Consider the following 16305-nt stretch of genomic DNA (forward strand, 5'->3'; position numbering starts at 1 on the left):
TGAATCCTTCTGCCCAGCCGAACCGAATCCAAATCCTAATTTGCATATGCAAATGACCTTTTGTCACAAAACAAGGAAGAAAAAAATGCTTTCCCCTTCCCACCCCTAATTTGCATATGCAAATCAGGGTTCGGATTCGGTTCAGTATTCGGCCAAATCTTTTGTGAAGGATTCGGGGGTTCGGCCGAATCCAAAATAGTGGATTCGGTGCATCCCTACCTACAAGGCATTATATAGCAAAGTGCCCTTTGGTAATGATTATTTTAAATGCTCATCTTGTTTTTTTCATTCTTTCCTCATGCATACAATATTCAGCTTTAATATACTGTAATCTCAGCTGAATTGTGCCACATCCATGCATGGTTGAATTGCCATGCACATTCTCATGTCAATTCTTGACAAGACCAATAAATAAATGTATTAGAATTGAAGGGCATCCTTAAATATAATTCATACATGTCAATTGAATCAAAATATACATTATATAATATAATATACATTGCCTTTGTTTACAGTATATTTCACATCCAAAAGTCTGAACCAACATCTATCAGCAGTTTGTATTTTGCATTTATGTATAGCAATATTATCAAACATTTGTGGTGGTGGGTGGAAAGAGAGATGTCTGTAAAAGATTACATTTATGATACATCCAAACCAAGAACTGCCTAACTTGTTTGTTAATCCATGAACCATAAAGTAGATTTGGCTCATTGAACTGGCCACGTCTTCATTTCGCTGTATTTACCAAGAGTTTTTTTTGGCTATAATATTTGAATGCTGAAGTAGATGACATCAACAACATTGCCATATTTTCGAATATAGATGGTACTAATCAATTTAAATTTCTGGAATAACAAAATGCATTTCTTAAAGAAGAGGCTACTGTGTTCCTGAACAAAAATGCTGGTTTTGGCACCCATATACAGATTTTAACAATAATTCAAATCAAGGGTAAAACATTTATATTCACCTACCTTAAAAATAAATGTAATATTTTGTGTTAAAAACACAAACAAAAAAATCCAGATCACTGTAACATCTTTTTTTATTTACCCTTTGTGTTTGTTTGCTGGAAATATTAAGGTGCCTGTATGATTACTTGTTCTGTTTCTGTCTTCAATGGAGGTGTCACTTACTGATATCAGCAGTGGTGATATAGTTAATGGAAGACTCCATGCCTAGCACTCAAAATACTGCCTTGTTGCCATACACAGACCAATCCCAGATGGTATCTAGTCATTCTGCTGTTCTACTCCTTCAAACAATAGCTGGAATAGGAGGAATTATTTATATTACTTCTTCATCTGCCAATGCATTTTAAAGCTTTCCAGATTTTTGCTCCCAGGAGTTTTTAAATTCCGAAAAGACAGAAAGATCTTTTTGCTCCTTCACAAATTTTTATGTTATAAGCACTTACTCCAAGTATGTATTTTTCTACAATGTGCATAACTGACAAGACAAATTCCATTTCCTGCAATATTAAAAATGTAGTTTTCATAATCAAAATGTAATTTTAAGGAAAATAAGTTATTTTTAAAAAGAAAACATCTGCTAAAAGGAAAATATAATTTATATATATTCGTCGGATTTATTGGCTATTTCAATGCCCTCAATAGACAGTAAAGTCTGAAGGCATGGCTTAATATATTTACTCAGAATGGTATTTCTCTGCATATTTGCGTTAATAAATAAGTGTGAGTATGCCTTGTTATGGAGAATTCAGAAGCCTATGGTAATATGGCAGTTTTCACTCCTAGGTATACGGGCCATAACGCAGAAGAAATGTTCTGTAATCTGTGCACACAGTGATGGGTTTGTGACAGTTTATATAAAAATAAAAGCATGGTTAACACTAACGAATGTGTTCTGTAACATTTAATGCTACTAATTGTTTGTGAACCCTATCAAGCAATGATTATTGTACATCCCAGATTTCACAGAGAAGTGGTGTAAATTTGTGATCATTGACTCTCCAAGACATGAGCATATCAGCATGGTGGTGGCTGAATGTCCTTAACTCTGTTAAACGTCCCAGCAGACGAGCAAAGTGCTGAGGGTTGTCTGGATGGTGGCGCTTGCAGATCTTCTCCAAGACATGTAGAAATGTTTCCTGGAGTTTTTCTACAGACTCTTTGTCTTTGAGATACTGTCGATCTGTATAAATTAAATACATTTTAAGCCAAACCTAGACTAAAGAACTGATTTCTAAAAAAAAAAAAAAAGCTTCCCTTATATGTTCCCTTATATGTTCCCTTATATGAACACGCAGGAATCAAGTGGGATTAAGGATGAGGACCTCTGTTGGGCAATTATGGCCAGTTTAGAAATTTACAATGCAGCTATGAATACATTTTAATTATATGTACCAAAATGATTCAGTGTGGGTGTAGGTTCAAGACAAGTGTCAGCAAGGTGTTAAAATGTGAGTTAGTAGGTGTTAAAATGAAATCAGTTTTATTTCTACACCTCCATTGTTTTTATTAACAGCTCAGTAATAGGCAGGGTCGGACTGGGGGGCCCGGGGCCCACCGGGACTACTGTCCAGGGCCCCTTCCGACCCGCCCCCCAACCCCTACTGCGACGCGCTGAGCGCGCGCACACAAAGGCGTGAAGGCGCTGCGCTGATCGGCGCTGCGGGAGGGAAACTTTTTTAAAGATATCTGGAGAGGTGTCTGGCCCGGCGGGGGCCCATTAAGGGTCGGGGCCCACCGGGTATTTTCCCGGTGTCCCGCCGGGCCAGTCCGACACTGGTAATAGGGATGGGCAAATTTGACCCGTTTCATTTCACCAAAAATTCGCCGCTGGCAAAATGTCGCGGACGCCCTTTAAAGACTATGGGTGTCATAATGCATAACACCATACAAGTCTATGGGCGTCATTTCCGCAGTGAAACAAGGTGAAAAAATTCGTCCATCCCTAAGTCATCCAGTAAGTCAGTTCACCCACTTTCTAAACTGGTGTTTCTAACATTTTTCCTCAGGGGAACCAAAGGAAATCCATGAATCAAAGCAAAATCAATTTAAAGTAATAAGTGATTGCACCTGATTTTAACTTCTAATGTAGAAAATAAATTATAAACTCTAATCAAAAGAAAGCAACTGATGAAGTTATTATTTGTGGTATGCAATTCTGTGAAGGTGACTTGCTTCTTTATGTAACTAGCTTTTTCTACTCATCTCTTAATATGAAGCTACAGGGGAAAGTATGTGAAAAATATGTGGCACGTGTAGAGTAGGCTCAGCATCAGCAGATGTAAGACATGTGTGTTTTACGCCTATTATATAGCATCCTTCTGCCTGGGAATCATTTTACTGAAATAGATGCCCAGTGAGAGCTGTGGGGCCACCACATATTTCAAATTTCTGGACTTTGTTAGTGTATTTGCACCTTAAAATATCAGTGGTCAAAGATTTACACACATGCCTCTCTCTCCTTCCAATGGTCTTCCACAGGGAACTGGGAACCCACGTTAGCTAGACCTATAAAAATATGGTCCATGCCTACCACCCGGGTCCACAGTGATCAGCAGGCATCTGTCATCCCCCAGCAGTTGAAGGAGTTGACCTCTCCTGCCAGTTTTTAAAGCATGTTATAATTCTTTATTTTGCTCTTTACAGGTAAGCATTTTATCAAAAACCTGTATGCGAGTCAAGGATAACTTGTAAAACATATTCCACAGGGAAATATGGACAAATATATCATCTCCTCTATACATTTTTCTTTATATATTTTTTTCAAGAAGTTTAGTATACTGCTTTTTCTTTTGGCTATTCTTCTTCTTTTTTCTTATTGGACACAGCATTGTATGATGCAGTTTACACAGCTTTATGCCATTGGTTTGTCACTTTTGTATTGAGCTCTTTACCCATTGGTTAAGCCTCTGTGCGATGTATTGTATTTTAATTGATTGACACCCCTTTAAAAGGATTGTACAAAGGGGGAGACCTACAGCCTATGAGTAACCGCCCATCCAGGCACGAAACGCATTAGGCTTTTTGTATGTCCTAATAAATTCTTTTTATCTTATTAAAGGAGAAGGAAAGGTTAAAACTAAGTAAGCCTTATCAGAAAGGTCCATCTAAATATACCAGTAAATCCCCAAAGTAGTGCTGCTCTGAGTCCCCTGTCAAAAGAAACACTGCATTTCTTTCTATTGTGTACACATGGGCTTCTGTATCAGACTTCCTGCCTTCAGCTTAAACCTCATTGCCCTGGGCAAGAGCATGCTCAGTTTGCTCCTCTTCCCCTCCCCCTCCCTTCTCTGCTGTAATCTGAGCCCAGAGCAGGGAGAGACTCAGGCAGGAAGTGATGTCACACCATGTTAATACTGCAACTGCTATCCTAAACAAACAGAGAGTTTCTAGAGCTTTTTACTCAGGTATGGTAAAACATTCTACAGAATAAATATAGCATTCTAGCTTGCACTATTGCAGCTAATCTATTGCCAATAAAATGCCTCCGTAGCTTTCCTTCTCCTTTAAGACTTGACCTACTGATTTACTAGTAAATGGACCTCACCCCACTTTGGGGCAAATTCACTAAAATGCGAAGTTGCGCCAGGCGCAACTTCGCCGCACTTTGCCGCACTTCGCTAGGCGTAGTTTCGCCAGCGCTTCGCAAATTCACTAAAATCCGAAGTTGCGCACAGGGGTAGCGTAAGGTTGCGGAGTTGCGCTAGCGTTGTTTCGCTATATAAAGCGAAGTTGCGCTAGCGAAGGCTAATTTGCATACAGCGCGAAATTCAAATTTCAATGGAGGAACACGTATCTGCACTACAAATGCCTAGAAAACCTTCAAATCTGCAAATAAAAATTTTATTTTGCCCTACACATGTGCCCACTGTCTAGGTAAGTTGCCATGAGTCAGGAAAAGTAGGGGGGAGGAAGGGGAGCCCCAAAAAATTTTCGATCTTTTTCAGCCTATCAGCCATCATGTAGAAAACACGCCAGCGTTTTTTGGGACTTAGAAAAAATTTTGACTTTTTTTGAAACAATCCCTATCTACTCTATTGCGCTTCGCCAGGTCTGAGGTGGCGAAGGAAGTCTAGCGTAAAAGGTAGCGTTCGCTACACTGCGCAAGTTAGTGAATTTGCTTAGTTTCGTCGCTAGCGAAAATTCGCCTGGCGTAAGGTTGCGAAGTAACACTAGCGAAACTACGCCAGCGTTCGTTAGTGAATTTGCGCAGTAGCGAAAATGCCAAACACTAGCGAATTAACGCTAGCGTTCGGCGCTTCGCGCCTTAGTGAATTTGCCCCTTTGAATCCTGCATATTGAAAAATAGTGAGAGAACACTCACAAAATAAGTAGACCGTTTTTGTACCACAATCTGTGACATTAACCTGGCTGTGTCCCCCACTATTATACCCCCTGTTCTCCATGAAATTAGCCCTCTGAATAAATACCTGGTGTTAATATCACCACTGCAGTAAGAAGCGCATATTCCTCTTCTACCATCTTAAGCTCCCCAACACTCTTGTAGAAATTAAACATTGGGTTTATGTAGTCATGCGATATCCCTAAAAAGATAGAAAATGTCAGTAAATATATCACTTGTATTACATTGCTATATAAAACGTAATCCCATTCTCCTTACTAAGGGGCAGATTTATCAAGGGTCGAATTTTGAAGTACAAAAAACTTCGAAATTCGACCATCGAATGAAAAAACTTTGAATTCGAATATCGAATTTGAAGTTTTTTCAACAAATTTGGCAATCCTGCTGTCGAATACGATTTTATAGTTCGAATAGAATGATTCAAACGATTTTTAGCGATCAATCGAAGGATTTCTATTCGACCCAAAAAAAATTAGAAAAGTGCTCTGGAGGGTCCCCATAGGCATAGGCTTACATTGCACTTCGGTAGTTTTAATTTGGCGAAGTATGAAGTCAAAGTTGTTTTTAAAGAGACAGTACTTAGATTATCGAATGGTCGAATAGTTGAATGATTTTTACTTCGAATCATTTCGAATCGAAGTCAAATGCTCGAATATAGCCTATCCGATGGTCAAAGTACCCAAAAATTTACTTCGAAATTCAACGTTTTTGAAATTCGAACATTCACTCGAGCTTAGTAAATCTGCCCTTTAATATTGTATCAAGAAAACCTGTAACAATGTTCTTTTTGAGATGTTTTTGTTACTTCCCAATGCATGAATAATAAAAGCAAAAGTATAAATGTAATTGCTACTGATTGCAGTATCTGTTTGCCATATTTCCTTGCACCGTATCATTGAAATAATGTTGCAGTATTCATATCTAGTATAGGTAAATTTAAAACAACTGGACTTGCTGAGTAATCAATGAAGACGTTTCACTATTCATCCGAGTGAAACGTCTTCATTGATTACTCAGCAAGTCCAGTTGTTTTAAATTGACCTATACTAGATATACCATGACCTGGATGAATAAAAATCTTCACAGTCATGTTGCAGTATTCAGCTCCCCTCCAGCCAAGTCTCCAGCTTCCACAAAATGTCGTTATCTGCTTCAAAAATAAAAAAAAATTGATATGTGTCTACCAGCTCAAACCTGCAACATTTCAGAATGAAGGAGCTTAAAAATGTATATTTGCAAAATGCAAAATAATTAGTATCACTGCTCATACTTCAAAACATACTCCAAAATACTTCACTTCCTTTCAACTTTAGGGAACTTTTTGGTAGTAGTCCAAGGTATTAGAACATCATGAAAAATGTCCTTTTGAAACCTATATATTGAAGAATGCTTTTCTTCCAGAATCATAGCTGTAACAATGATGAAACACAATAAAATGTCTGATGACTGAATGCTGAAAATCAAGCTAGACTTATCATAATCTGAGAAATTTTGGTTCATCACTAGAGGGAGCCATTTTCAAACACTGGGAAAGTCACTGGAGTGAAGAAATGTATTCGGTTTTAAGAACTGAATTGTATTATATTTAATTTGCAGAATTTGCAAATGTGTGCAAAAAAAAAAAAACCTTGACTAACCACTGTGATTGTTATTGCCAGGTCATGGCAAAATGACAACCTCAAATATTAATGAATTTGCTCCAGTGTATACAGAAAGTCCAGTCATAGAATGACTTTATATTGATCCATTGCAAATCTCAACCTACATCAAATGCTTTAGACATGCCCTAAAGATGTCTTGTGCTGGGTTTTTTTTTTAATTTTAATAATTATACATATTGAGTGTCTTTGGGATGTATTTTGTCAACCACTGGTATCTTGTGCATTTGCAAGCCAACTTAGTTTCCTGGCACTCTGATATAGGGGAGGATCTAGGAATAATGCAAACCTTTAAAAAAGGCAGGCTAATTTCGTTTTCTGCCCCTACTCTTGCTCTCATTCTCTACTTTTATTTTGTAGTGACAGAAACATAGATCTTCTGATACAGTATAGTTCATTCTACCATTATTATGCTGATGGCATCTTTGTGGATGTTTGCCTTTCTTTTATGCAGAGTCCAGGCAACAGATTTGCTTTGTTGATGCACACATAGCGCTTTGCATATTAATACACAAGTATTCAGCTTCAGATGTTTTCAAATTCAAATCCTTTCATATCCTTACTAATTAATCTAACTGTTGAGACAATACAGCTGTTGAGGGATAATTAATAAAGCACTTCCAGCAGATAAGGATGGTTTTATTGATTCTCCTTTATTTTTCTACCCTAAAAAATCATTGTTTTAATGTGTGCCAAGAAAGGGACAGGAGAATATTCATCGGCCTCCTTATTATAATATACTGTATAAAAGAAATTGTGCAAGTTTGAAACAAGCTGCTGACTGGAAAAAAAGCAACTAAAAGCAAACAAATCAACTGAAAAGGGTAAGTATTTGCTATTAACTGCTATTTTATAGTAAGGATTTATATTTAAATACTGTGGTTTCGTTTTATATAGTTTTTTTTCTGTCTCGGGTGCTAAATAGCAAAGTTTGGTGTGCTAGTGTGATTACAGCAAGTTTTTCACAACATGCTTTTCTTTGCAGTTAGTTTTCACTCAGTTTGAGGGGGTGGGGTTTGATTATTTGCTCCTGAACATTCTTAGACCTAGAATTAATTGCATGCTCTTAAAATTATGATATAATTTGTATCACTGAGACCTGGTGGGATGAAACATGTGACTGGACTGTGAATTTAAATGGTTACACCCTTTTTAGCAGGGACAGAGGGATAAAAAAGGGTGGAGGAGTGTGTTTGTATGTAAAGCCTGAATTAAAGCCATGCACTAAAGAAATAACCATAGCTGGTACTGGTGAGGGTGTAGAATCACTCTGGGTAGAGATTTTAACTGGGCAAAAGGTTACAAAGAGAATTATCATTGGTGTATGCTATAAACCACCTCGTATAAGTGACAGGTATGAAGCCCAACTACTCTTGCAGATACAAGCGGCTTCACAGCTGGGTCAAGTTGTTGCTATGGGTGACTTCAATTATCCAGACATTGACTGGGGTAATGGGGTTGCCAAGACAGAAAAAGCTAGTAGGTTTGTAAATATGCTGAATGACAACTTTTTATTCCAGCTCGTTCAAGAACCTACTAGGAATAACTCTCTTTTGGACCTTGTAATAACTAACAATACTGAACTCATCTCTAACATTTGTGTGGGTGAGCATTTAGGGAATAGTGATCATAACATGGTCTCCTTTGAGATTCTGTTGCAGAAGCAATTCTATAAGGGAGTAACTAAAACACTAAATTTCAGACGTGCAAACTTTGACAGTATAAGGGCATCTCTGCAACATATAAAATGGGAAATGCTTTTCACAGGGTTAAACATGGAACAAAAATGGGAAGTCTTTAAAATGCTGCTTAATAAATATACTTGTCAGTATATTCCACACAAATGAGGAACCAGTAAGTGAAGATTTCCTTCTTAACAGTCCCAATTCTAGTAATACAACTAATGATGCATGGTTCACACATGAGGAAATTCAAAAGAGACTAGAACATGTTAAAATTAACAAAGGTCCGGGGCCAGATGGTATTCATCCCAAGGTAATTAGCGATCTTAGCTCTGTGATTGCCAAACCTCTTAGACTTAGACTTTGCTAAAGCATTTGATACAGTGCCACACAAAAGGTTACTGGTTAAATTAAGGAATGTTGGCCTGGAACATAGTATTTGTAACAGGATAGAGAACTGGCTAAAAGATAGACTACAAAGAGTGGTGGTAAATGGAACATTTTCTAATTGGCCAGTGTTGTTAGTGGAGTACCGCAGGGCTCTGTACTTGGTCCCTTGCTTTTCAACTTGTTTATTAATGACCTGGAGGTGGGCATTGAAAGTACTGTTTCTATTTTTGCAGATGATACTAAATTGTGCAGAACTATAGGTTCCATGCAGGATGCTGCCACTTTGCAGAGTGATTTGTCTAAGTTGGAAAACTGGGCAGCAAACTGGAAAATGAGGTTCAATGTTGATAAATGCAAGGTTATGCACTTTGGCAAAAATAATATAAATGCACTAAATGGCAGTGTGTTGGGAGTTTCCTTAAATGAGAAGGATCAAGGGGTTTTTGTAGATAACAAGTTGTCTAATTCTGGGCAGTGTCATTCTATGGCTACTAAAGCAAATAAAGTTCTGTCTTGCATAAAAAAGGGCATTAACTCAAGGGATGAAAACATAATTATGCCTCTTTATAGGTCCCTGGTAAGGCCTCATCTGGAGTATGCAGTGCAGTTTTGGACTCCAGTCCTTAAGAGGGCTATAAATGAGCTGGAGAGAGTGCAGAGACTAAGTGCAACTAAACTGGTTAGAGGGACGGAAGACTTAAATTATGAGGGTAGACTGTCAAGGTTGGGGTTGTTTTCGAGGGGACATGATTACACTTTACAAGAGGACTTAGAGGACATTATAGACAAATAGCAGGGGACCTTTTTACCCATAAAGTGGATCACCGTACCAGAGGCCACCCCTTTAGACTAGAAGAAAAGAACTTTCATTTGAAGCAACGTAGGGGGTTCTTCACAGTCAGGACAGTGAGGTTGTGGAATGCACTGCTGGGTGATGTTGTGATGGCTGATTCAGTTAATGCCTTTAAGAATGGCTTGGATGATTTCTTGGACAGACATAATATCAAAGGCTATTGTGATACTAAACTCTATAGTTAGTATAGGTATGGGTATATAGAATTTGTGTGAAAGTAGGGAGGGGTGTGTGTATGAATGCTGGGTTTTCATTTGGAGACTTTGTCTTTTTTCCATCCGATTTAACTATGTAACTATGTCACTATGTAAGTTAAAGGTATACTGACAACAGATTAAAAAGGATTGTTCTTGGAAATTTTATATTATGTAAGTAACTTACAGTAAAAAATAATTATTTTGCCAAATGTAGAGTTACATGTTGTACCAGTATAGGAGATGCCATTTCCTGATAAATACTACGATTAAACATAGCTGACTTAGTTTGATTATACATATTAAACAAAATTACTTTTGATTTCTAATGCTGGCATTTTGGGCTGGATCACAGGTAAGAGGGGTGATGTGAAAGGTCTAGAAGGAACTTTAGAGAATAAACATATCAAAAAACAGTTATAGGTAAAAGAACCTCATGCAGGAAATGGGCACCTGGGGAATTTGAAAACATGGGGTATCCTTCTTTTTCTAATAAAATTCCCACCATTATCACTATTATTACTATTCGTATCTATGTAATGTTCCTCATCTAATGTATTTTTTTTAATCAATCCCCCCTTCTTCAATATTCGGGTTGACAATTTGGATATCAGTAACAGAGCATTAAAGCCTATCATTATCAAAGTTACAGCTCTTTATATATATGTCATACATAGGGTATACATAGGGTTAGGCAGATCTTACCACTCTTCCGGATTCTTTCTTCCAAGATGTCTGTATGACTCTCAAACAACTTTCTGTTAAAGAGTTCTGCTGAGCGCAGGAACATTGCTTCCACTGCAGAACCTTTCAGCAGAGCAATCTGATCTTCATGGTCTAATGTCTGAAAACCTAAATGTAGAATGAGAGAATTCTATCACGTGCCATAAAGTGACAATAGACAGTTACATTTATAATGAAGAAAACTATACCTGGTAACTTTTTTGTGAATTCAACAAGTATTTGAACATGCCTTGTAGCCATCTCTGTGAGGAAAACAAAGTTGTCATCACTGCCCACGTCTTCCTGCAACTAAACAAAGTGTTGATTGGTTAAAAAGTTTTCACTGCAGCCAGTTTGCATATAGAAGAGTAACTTATGCTATAAACCTGATCTGCTTCTAACCTGTCTACCATCATTTCAAATACAAAACCTGTTGTGTAGACTCTGTAGATACTGTAGATATTACCTGCACATAAAACTGCCTGCTAATGTGTGAACGATTCACATATAGAAATATAGGGGTCATTACCTGAGACCCCAGACACAAGTACAAGAGTAGTTAGAGACACAAAAGTGTTCCCCTTGGTACTCTTTTAAAAAGCACTTGCATTACAGGTATGTCTGCTCTCTGGATCTCTCTCTAAGGGGGAAGAATTTCACTGGCACTCAGGTTCAATTCAAGCAGGTACAAGACCTTGCTGTGTTTATTTTGCAAAGGTGCAACGTTTCCGGGCAAACCTCTTTGTCAAGCATTCAAATCACAATGTGCATGAGCTATTTAACACCACCATGTGACATATCAATTAACATAATTAGTCTACTCAATTTAACCCTTTTCAGTCCCATGACCAAAGTGTTATATTTAATTGGTCTGTTTGTAAAAGTCCATAGGAGTAGGCAAAACATTTTACCCAAAGCCAGTGTTACAAAAAAACAACCCCTTATCTTAAAGGGATCCTGTCATGGGAAAAAAACATTTTTTTCAAAATGAATCAGTTAATAGTGCTGCTTCAGCAGAATTCTGCACTGAAATCCATTTCTCAAAAGAGCAAACAGATTTTTTTATATTCAATTTTGAAATCTGACATGGGGCTAGACATTTTGTCCATTTCGCAGCTGCCCCTGGTCATGTGACTTGTGCCTTCACTGTAGGAGAGAAATGCTTTCTGACAGGCTGCTGTTTTTCCTTCTCAATGTGACTGAATGTGTCTCAGGGAGACATGGGTTTTCACTATTGAGTGCTGTTCTAAGATCTACCAGGCAGCTGTTATCTTGTGTTAGGGAGCTGCTATCTGGTTACCTTCCCATTGTTCTTTTGTTTGGCTGATGGGGGGAAAGGGAGGGGGGTGATATCACTCCGACTTGCAGTACAGCAGTACAGCAGTAAAGTTCAAAGATTGAAGTTCATCAGAGCACAAGTCACATGACTTGGGGCAGCTGGGAAATTGACAATATGTCTAGCCCCATGTCAGATTTCAAAATTGAATATAAAAAAATCTGTTTGCTCTTTTGAGAAATGGATTTCAGTGCATAATTCTGCTGGAGTAGCACTATTAACCAATTCATTTTGAATTAAATGTTTTTTCTCATGACAGTATCCCTTTAATAATAGAATACCCAAAAAGAAGTCCATAGGACTCCCCGTTCGTGTAGGGTAAGACAGTATCTTTAATAATGGATTGTTACAATGTATGAATCATGTTTGCTGCCCAGTTGTTATGCTATAATGTAACAATTAGATTTTTTCATGCTTTCCTTTTTTCTCAGATAATGGACACTTAACAAAGCTTCTCTGGTTTCTTTTTCACATATCCTGGATACACACTGGACATTCCTATGCACATTGTGATTTGTATGCTTGACAAAGGGGTTTGCCCCGAAACGTTGCACCTTCGAAAATTAAACTCAGTAAGGTCTTGTACCTGCTTGAATTGAACCTGAGTGCCAGTGAAATTCTTCCTACTTGAAATTTGAGTTTGCCAAGGCCTCCTTCACCGAGCACCGGGTATTCGTTTCCTGGAGAGCCAGGGTGTGCAAGCGTGGTAACTTTTTATCATTCTCTCTGTAAGGGACCTAGCCGGGTCAATGGAGGACCAGCAACACCAGTGCAGTAAATGTGAATTGCAGGAGTGCTGTGAATTCATCACATTGCACTCTGGATCGCTCAACATTGGCAGAATCAGCTCAGAATCACAACCTGAATTGTGCATCTGAATTGGGATACAGGAAGAATTGTTTTCACACTCCTAATTGTTTAAAAAGTCAAAATCGTTATTCGTCCATAATTAAAAGGCATGTTACACACGTTGCTTGCCGCGTTTTAGGCACAGGTGCCTTTAATCATAAGCATCCTAATGCTTATGATTAAGGGCGCCTGCTAATTATGGACGAATAAAGATTTTGACTTTTTAAACAATTCGCAGTGCAGTTCTATTCGCAGTTCTACATTGTGCGGCGTGGGACGCCGCAGGATTCCAGCACCGCTCTCATATATACAAGCCGCCAGGTCACCTTATTTCTACAGTCTGAACTGATATTGCTGAGGCCTCAACCTGTCTATTCATTCCTACTCCTGCTAAGATTTTTCCTCTCATCCTAGACCACTAAGCAACTCCCTGGTTCCTCCCATCTTCTCTTCATTCTTCACATTAAGCCCCAGATTCGACTCCATGACAAAAAAGTATTTTATCATTTTATCAGGTGAAAACTTATAGGCGAGATTCAGTTTGATGAGAGAAAACTTTCTTTCCTGATTCAGTTCCATTTTTCCCCCCATAAATGTCAATAGAGTTTTCATGTGATAACGGGTGAGATATGTTTAGTTCCTTTTCGCTCCATGGGACAATCTGAAATGAATTAGGAGGTAGGCTATTCTCATCAAATTGATTCTGGCCCTATATTCAGTGTCGGACTGGGACACCAGGGGCCCACACAAAAACCTAAGATCAGGGGCCACTCTGAGTACTATTATTCTTCCTCTCCTCACTCAACCTCTATTCTCCTAGTGTCTTTTCCTTACATATTATAATGTATTATTCAATCTCTTTCACCTCTTTGTTCTCATAGAAATAGGAAATGACCATGAAATAGGCAAAATGTTTATCAGCTTGAGGGCCCACTGACACCTGGGCCCACCAGGAGTTTTCTTGGCATCCCGGTGGGCCAGTCCGACACTGCCTATATGTAAAAATTCGAGTGGGTCAGTGAGCGTGAGGACAAGGTATACATTCAATAGAAGCCTGGCATGTGCATATATTTTATATTTCTTCTTCTGTGCATAAAGGAATGTCACATATGTCTTAGCTTGGATAGACTCTCCTCAAGCCCGGATTTGTGGAAAGGCCACCAAGGCCCTGGCCTAGACAGGATTTTAGGGGGAGGCATGTTGCCCAACCAGACCCATATTGGTTCCAAAACACTGGGGATGCTCTGGAGATACAATCGTTTTTTAATTTCCCGTGTGCCAATCCCCGTTGCTCCAGTCCCAATGATGAAACTTTGCATGAATAAGGGGGAGCGGACAGGGGTGACGTACGGCAGTGGGCCTAGGGGCACTCGCTATGTAAATCCAGCCCTGACTCTCCTCATTCTAGTTACATTGTATACAGGACTCTCTGCCTAACCTTAGACAAGAGGAATGTACGTTGTCTCTGCTTATTAGTACTTTATTAAAAGGGATGTCCAATTACATTAGGTGCTGTGAGTTTATTATATTGTTACCTAGTGCTGGGTAGTGTGTTTTAAAACTTTGAAATAATCTCAAAATCCTTGGCTACAATCTTATCACCTTCATCATCAAGAGATTACATATTTTATCACCCACTAGTATTCATTTCTTTCCTTGAAATAAGAGTTTTATAGTGTCCTTATTCTGGGCACCGTAGTTAGATATAGATCAGCCTTACAGATCTATCTTTGATCATTATCTTTGTGACCTCTGTAATCACTAACAAACCTCAAATAACACCTTGTTTCGGAGTGTTTACTGCAAGACTAGGATTTTTTGAGTAACAAATATATAGTGTTTAGTCAAAGGGTAGCTTCAAGCTTCCCTATACCATTCGTATTATCAAAGTGAGACAAAACATTCTAGGGTCACAGTTATTCACACTATGACATTGTTTGTATTAAATTTGTTTCAAGATATTTGGCAATATATATATATAGCAGCACTTCATAGACTTGTGTATCATAACAGCCAGAAATTGGAGGATTATAAATATTATTTTATGTTTATACTACAAGGACATTTTCTTAGCATATTTTCCTTATGTAAAATGTGTGGGGTTTTAAAGGATAACTAAACCCCCCAACTAACAAAAGCCCCTACCTACTAACCGTGATAGTCACCCTCCCTGCTTTCCCCCTGCTAATGTCACTGCTTGGTTCCATAGTTTTATACAGGTCACAGGTCTCCAAGGTGATTTAAAAAAAAGAACGTACATTGATTCTTATAGCATAAAAGTTTCATTTAGTCATACTATACAAGTGATATTACGGAGCACTAATTTTAAATAATGACATCACTAAAAACAATTTATAAGGATATACAGTATGTTATAGGTGATTTATGTCTCTCTTATTCCACACGACTATACATCTTTATCCGAATTTTCGTTCCCACAGGGGGACCTTTCTCAAGGATGTGGGACCGAAAGTGAGTCAGCCGAAACTTTAGGTGCCCTTCTGAGGGTGTTGATATTAAATTATTTTCATATTTTCACTATAAGTCCTGTAAATGTGATTTCTTTTGTCAACTATTACTACTAACAATGAGGTTGACACCCAGGCAGAATTTACAGTGATGTTGTGAGTGCTGGTAGTTAGCCTAATATATATATTTCACTTTGAGAAAGGCTTCAGAGGAGGCCGAAACGTCAGTCTCGCATTGAACAATAAAACATTTTTTTATACTATATTTAAAACCTGAGAGTGCGGATCCTTTTTGTTGGTATATATATATATATATATATATATATATATATATATATATATATATATATATATACATACACACACACACACACACACACACACACACACACAGTATGCCTTTAGATACAATAGCTTTATCTTTATCTTACAATCAATCTTGTAGCCAGACTCTGAGGCAGCCGATGTTTCAGATGTGAATCCATGACATACTGGAGAAGGCCCATCTGTTCTTGTGTAAGTTCCATGTTCTCCTGTACCAATACATTATACGAAATCAAGGTTAAGAAATTATCATACACGTAGTAGACTCATATTATATGGAGATAAAACTATAAGCTAAATGACAACAATGGAATATGACAACACAACTTTAGAATAAAGAAAGTACGTATGCCTTACGAAATGTATCATAGGCTCTATATTTGGCACAATTTGTTTATAGGAGTGAGAGAAAGCAGAATCTTCAAAAAAGTGAAAGCAAGCAAACCTGATCAATTCAACCTTTATTAGGTAGCCTGTGCCTGCCTTTGGTT

General features: G+C 38.1%; 1 protein-coding gene across 3 annotated transcripts in view; it reads right to left on the reverse strand.

Annotated features, from left to right (window-relative positions):
• Positions 1 to 1568: 1568 nt before the first annotated feature.
• The window catches only part of LOC108712389 (bile acid receptor), a 47580-nt gene continuing 32843 nt past the window's right edge, over positions 1569 to 16305 (reverse strand). For 2 of the 3 annotated variants that reach the window (XM_041588674.1, XM_041588676.1), the window contains 5 exons: positions 15922 to 16023; positions 11047 to 11146; positions 10820 to 10966; positions 5405 to 5518; positions 1569 to 2157 (listed from right to left, as the gene is read on the reverse strand). In XM_041588674.1, coding sequence (XP_041444608.1) covers positions 1919 to 2157; positions 5405 to 5518; positions 10820 to 10966; positions 11047 to 11146; positions 15922 to 16023 — 702 coding nt within the window. In that variant the 3' untranslated portion in view covers positions 1569 to 1918. The remainder of the gene's footprint in view (positions 2158 to 5404; positions 5519 to 10819; positions 10967 to 11046; positions 11147 to 15921; positions 16024 to 16305) is intronic. The other variant, XM_041588675.1, reaches the window with a different exon arrangement.

This window comes from Xenopus laevis, chromosome 3S (assembly GCF_017654675.1).
Source record: "Xenopus laevis strain J_2021 chromosome 3S, Xenopus_laevis_v10.1, whole genome shotgun sequence".
In the NCBI taxonomy this organism is placed as follows: Eukaryota; Metazoa; Chordata; class Amphibia; order Anura; family Pipidae; genus Xenopus; species Xenopus laevis.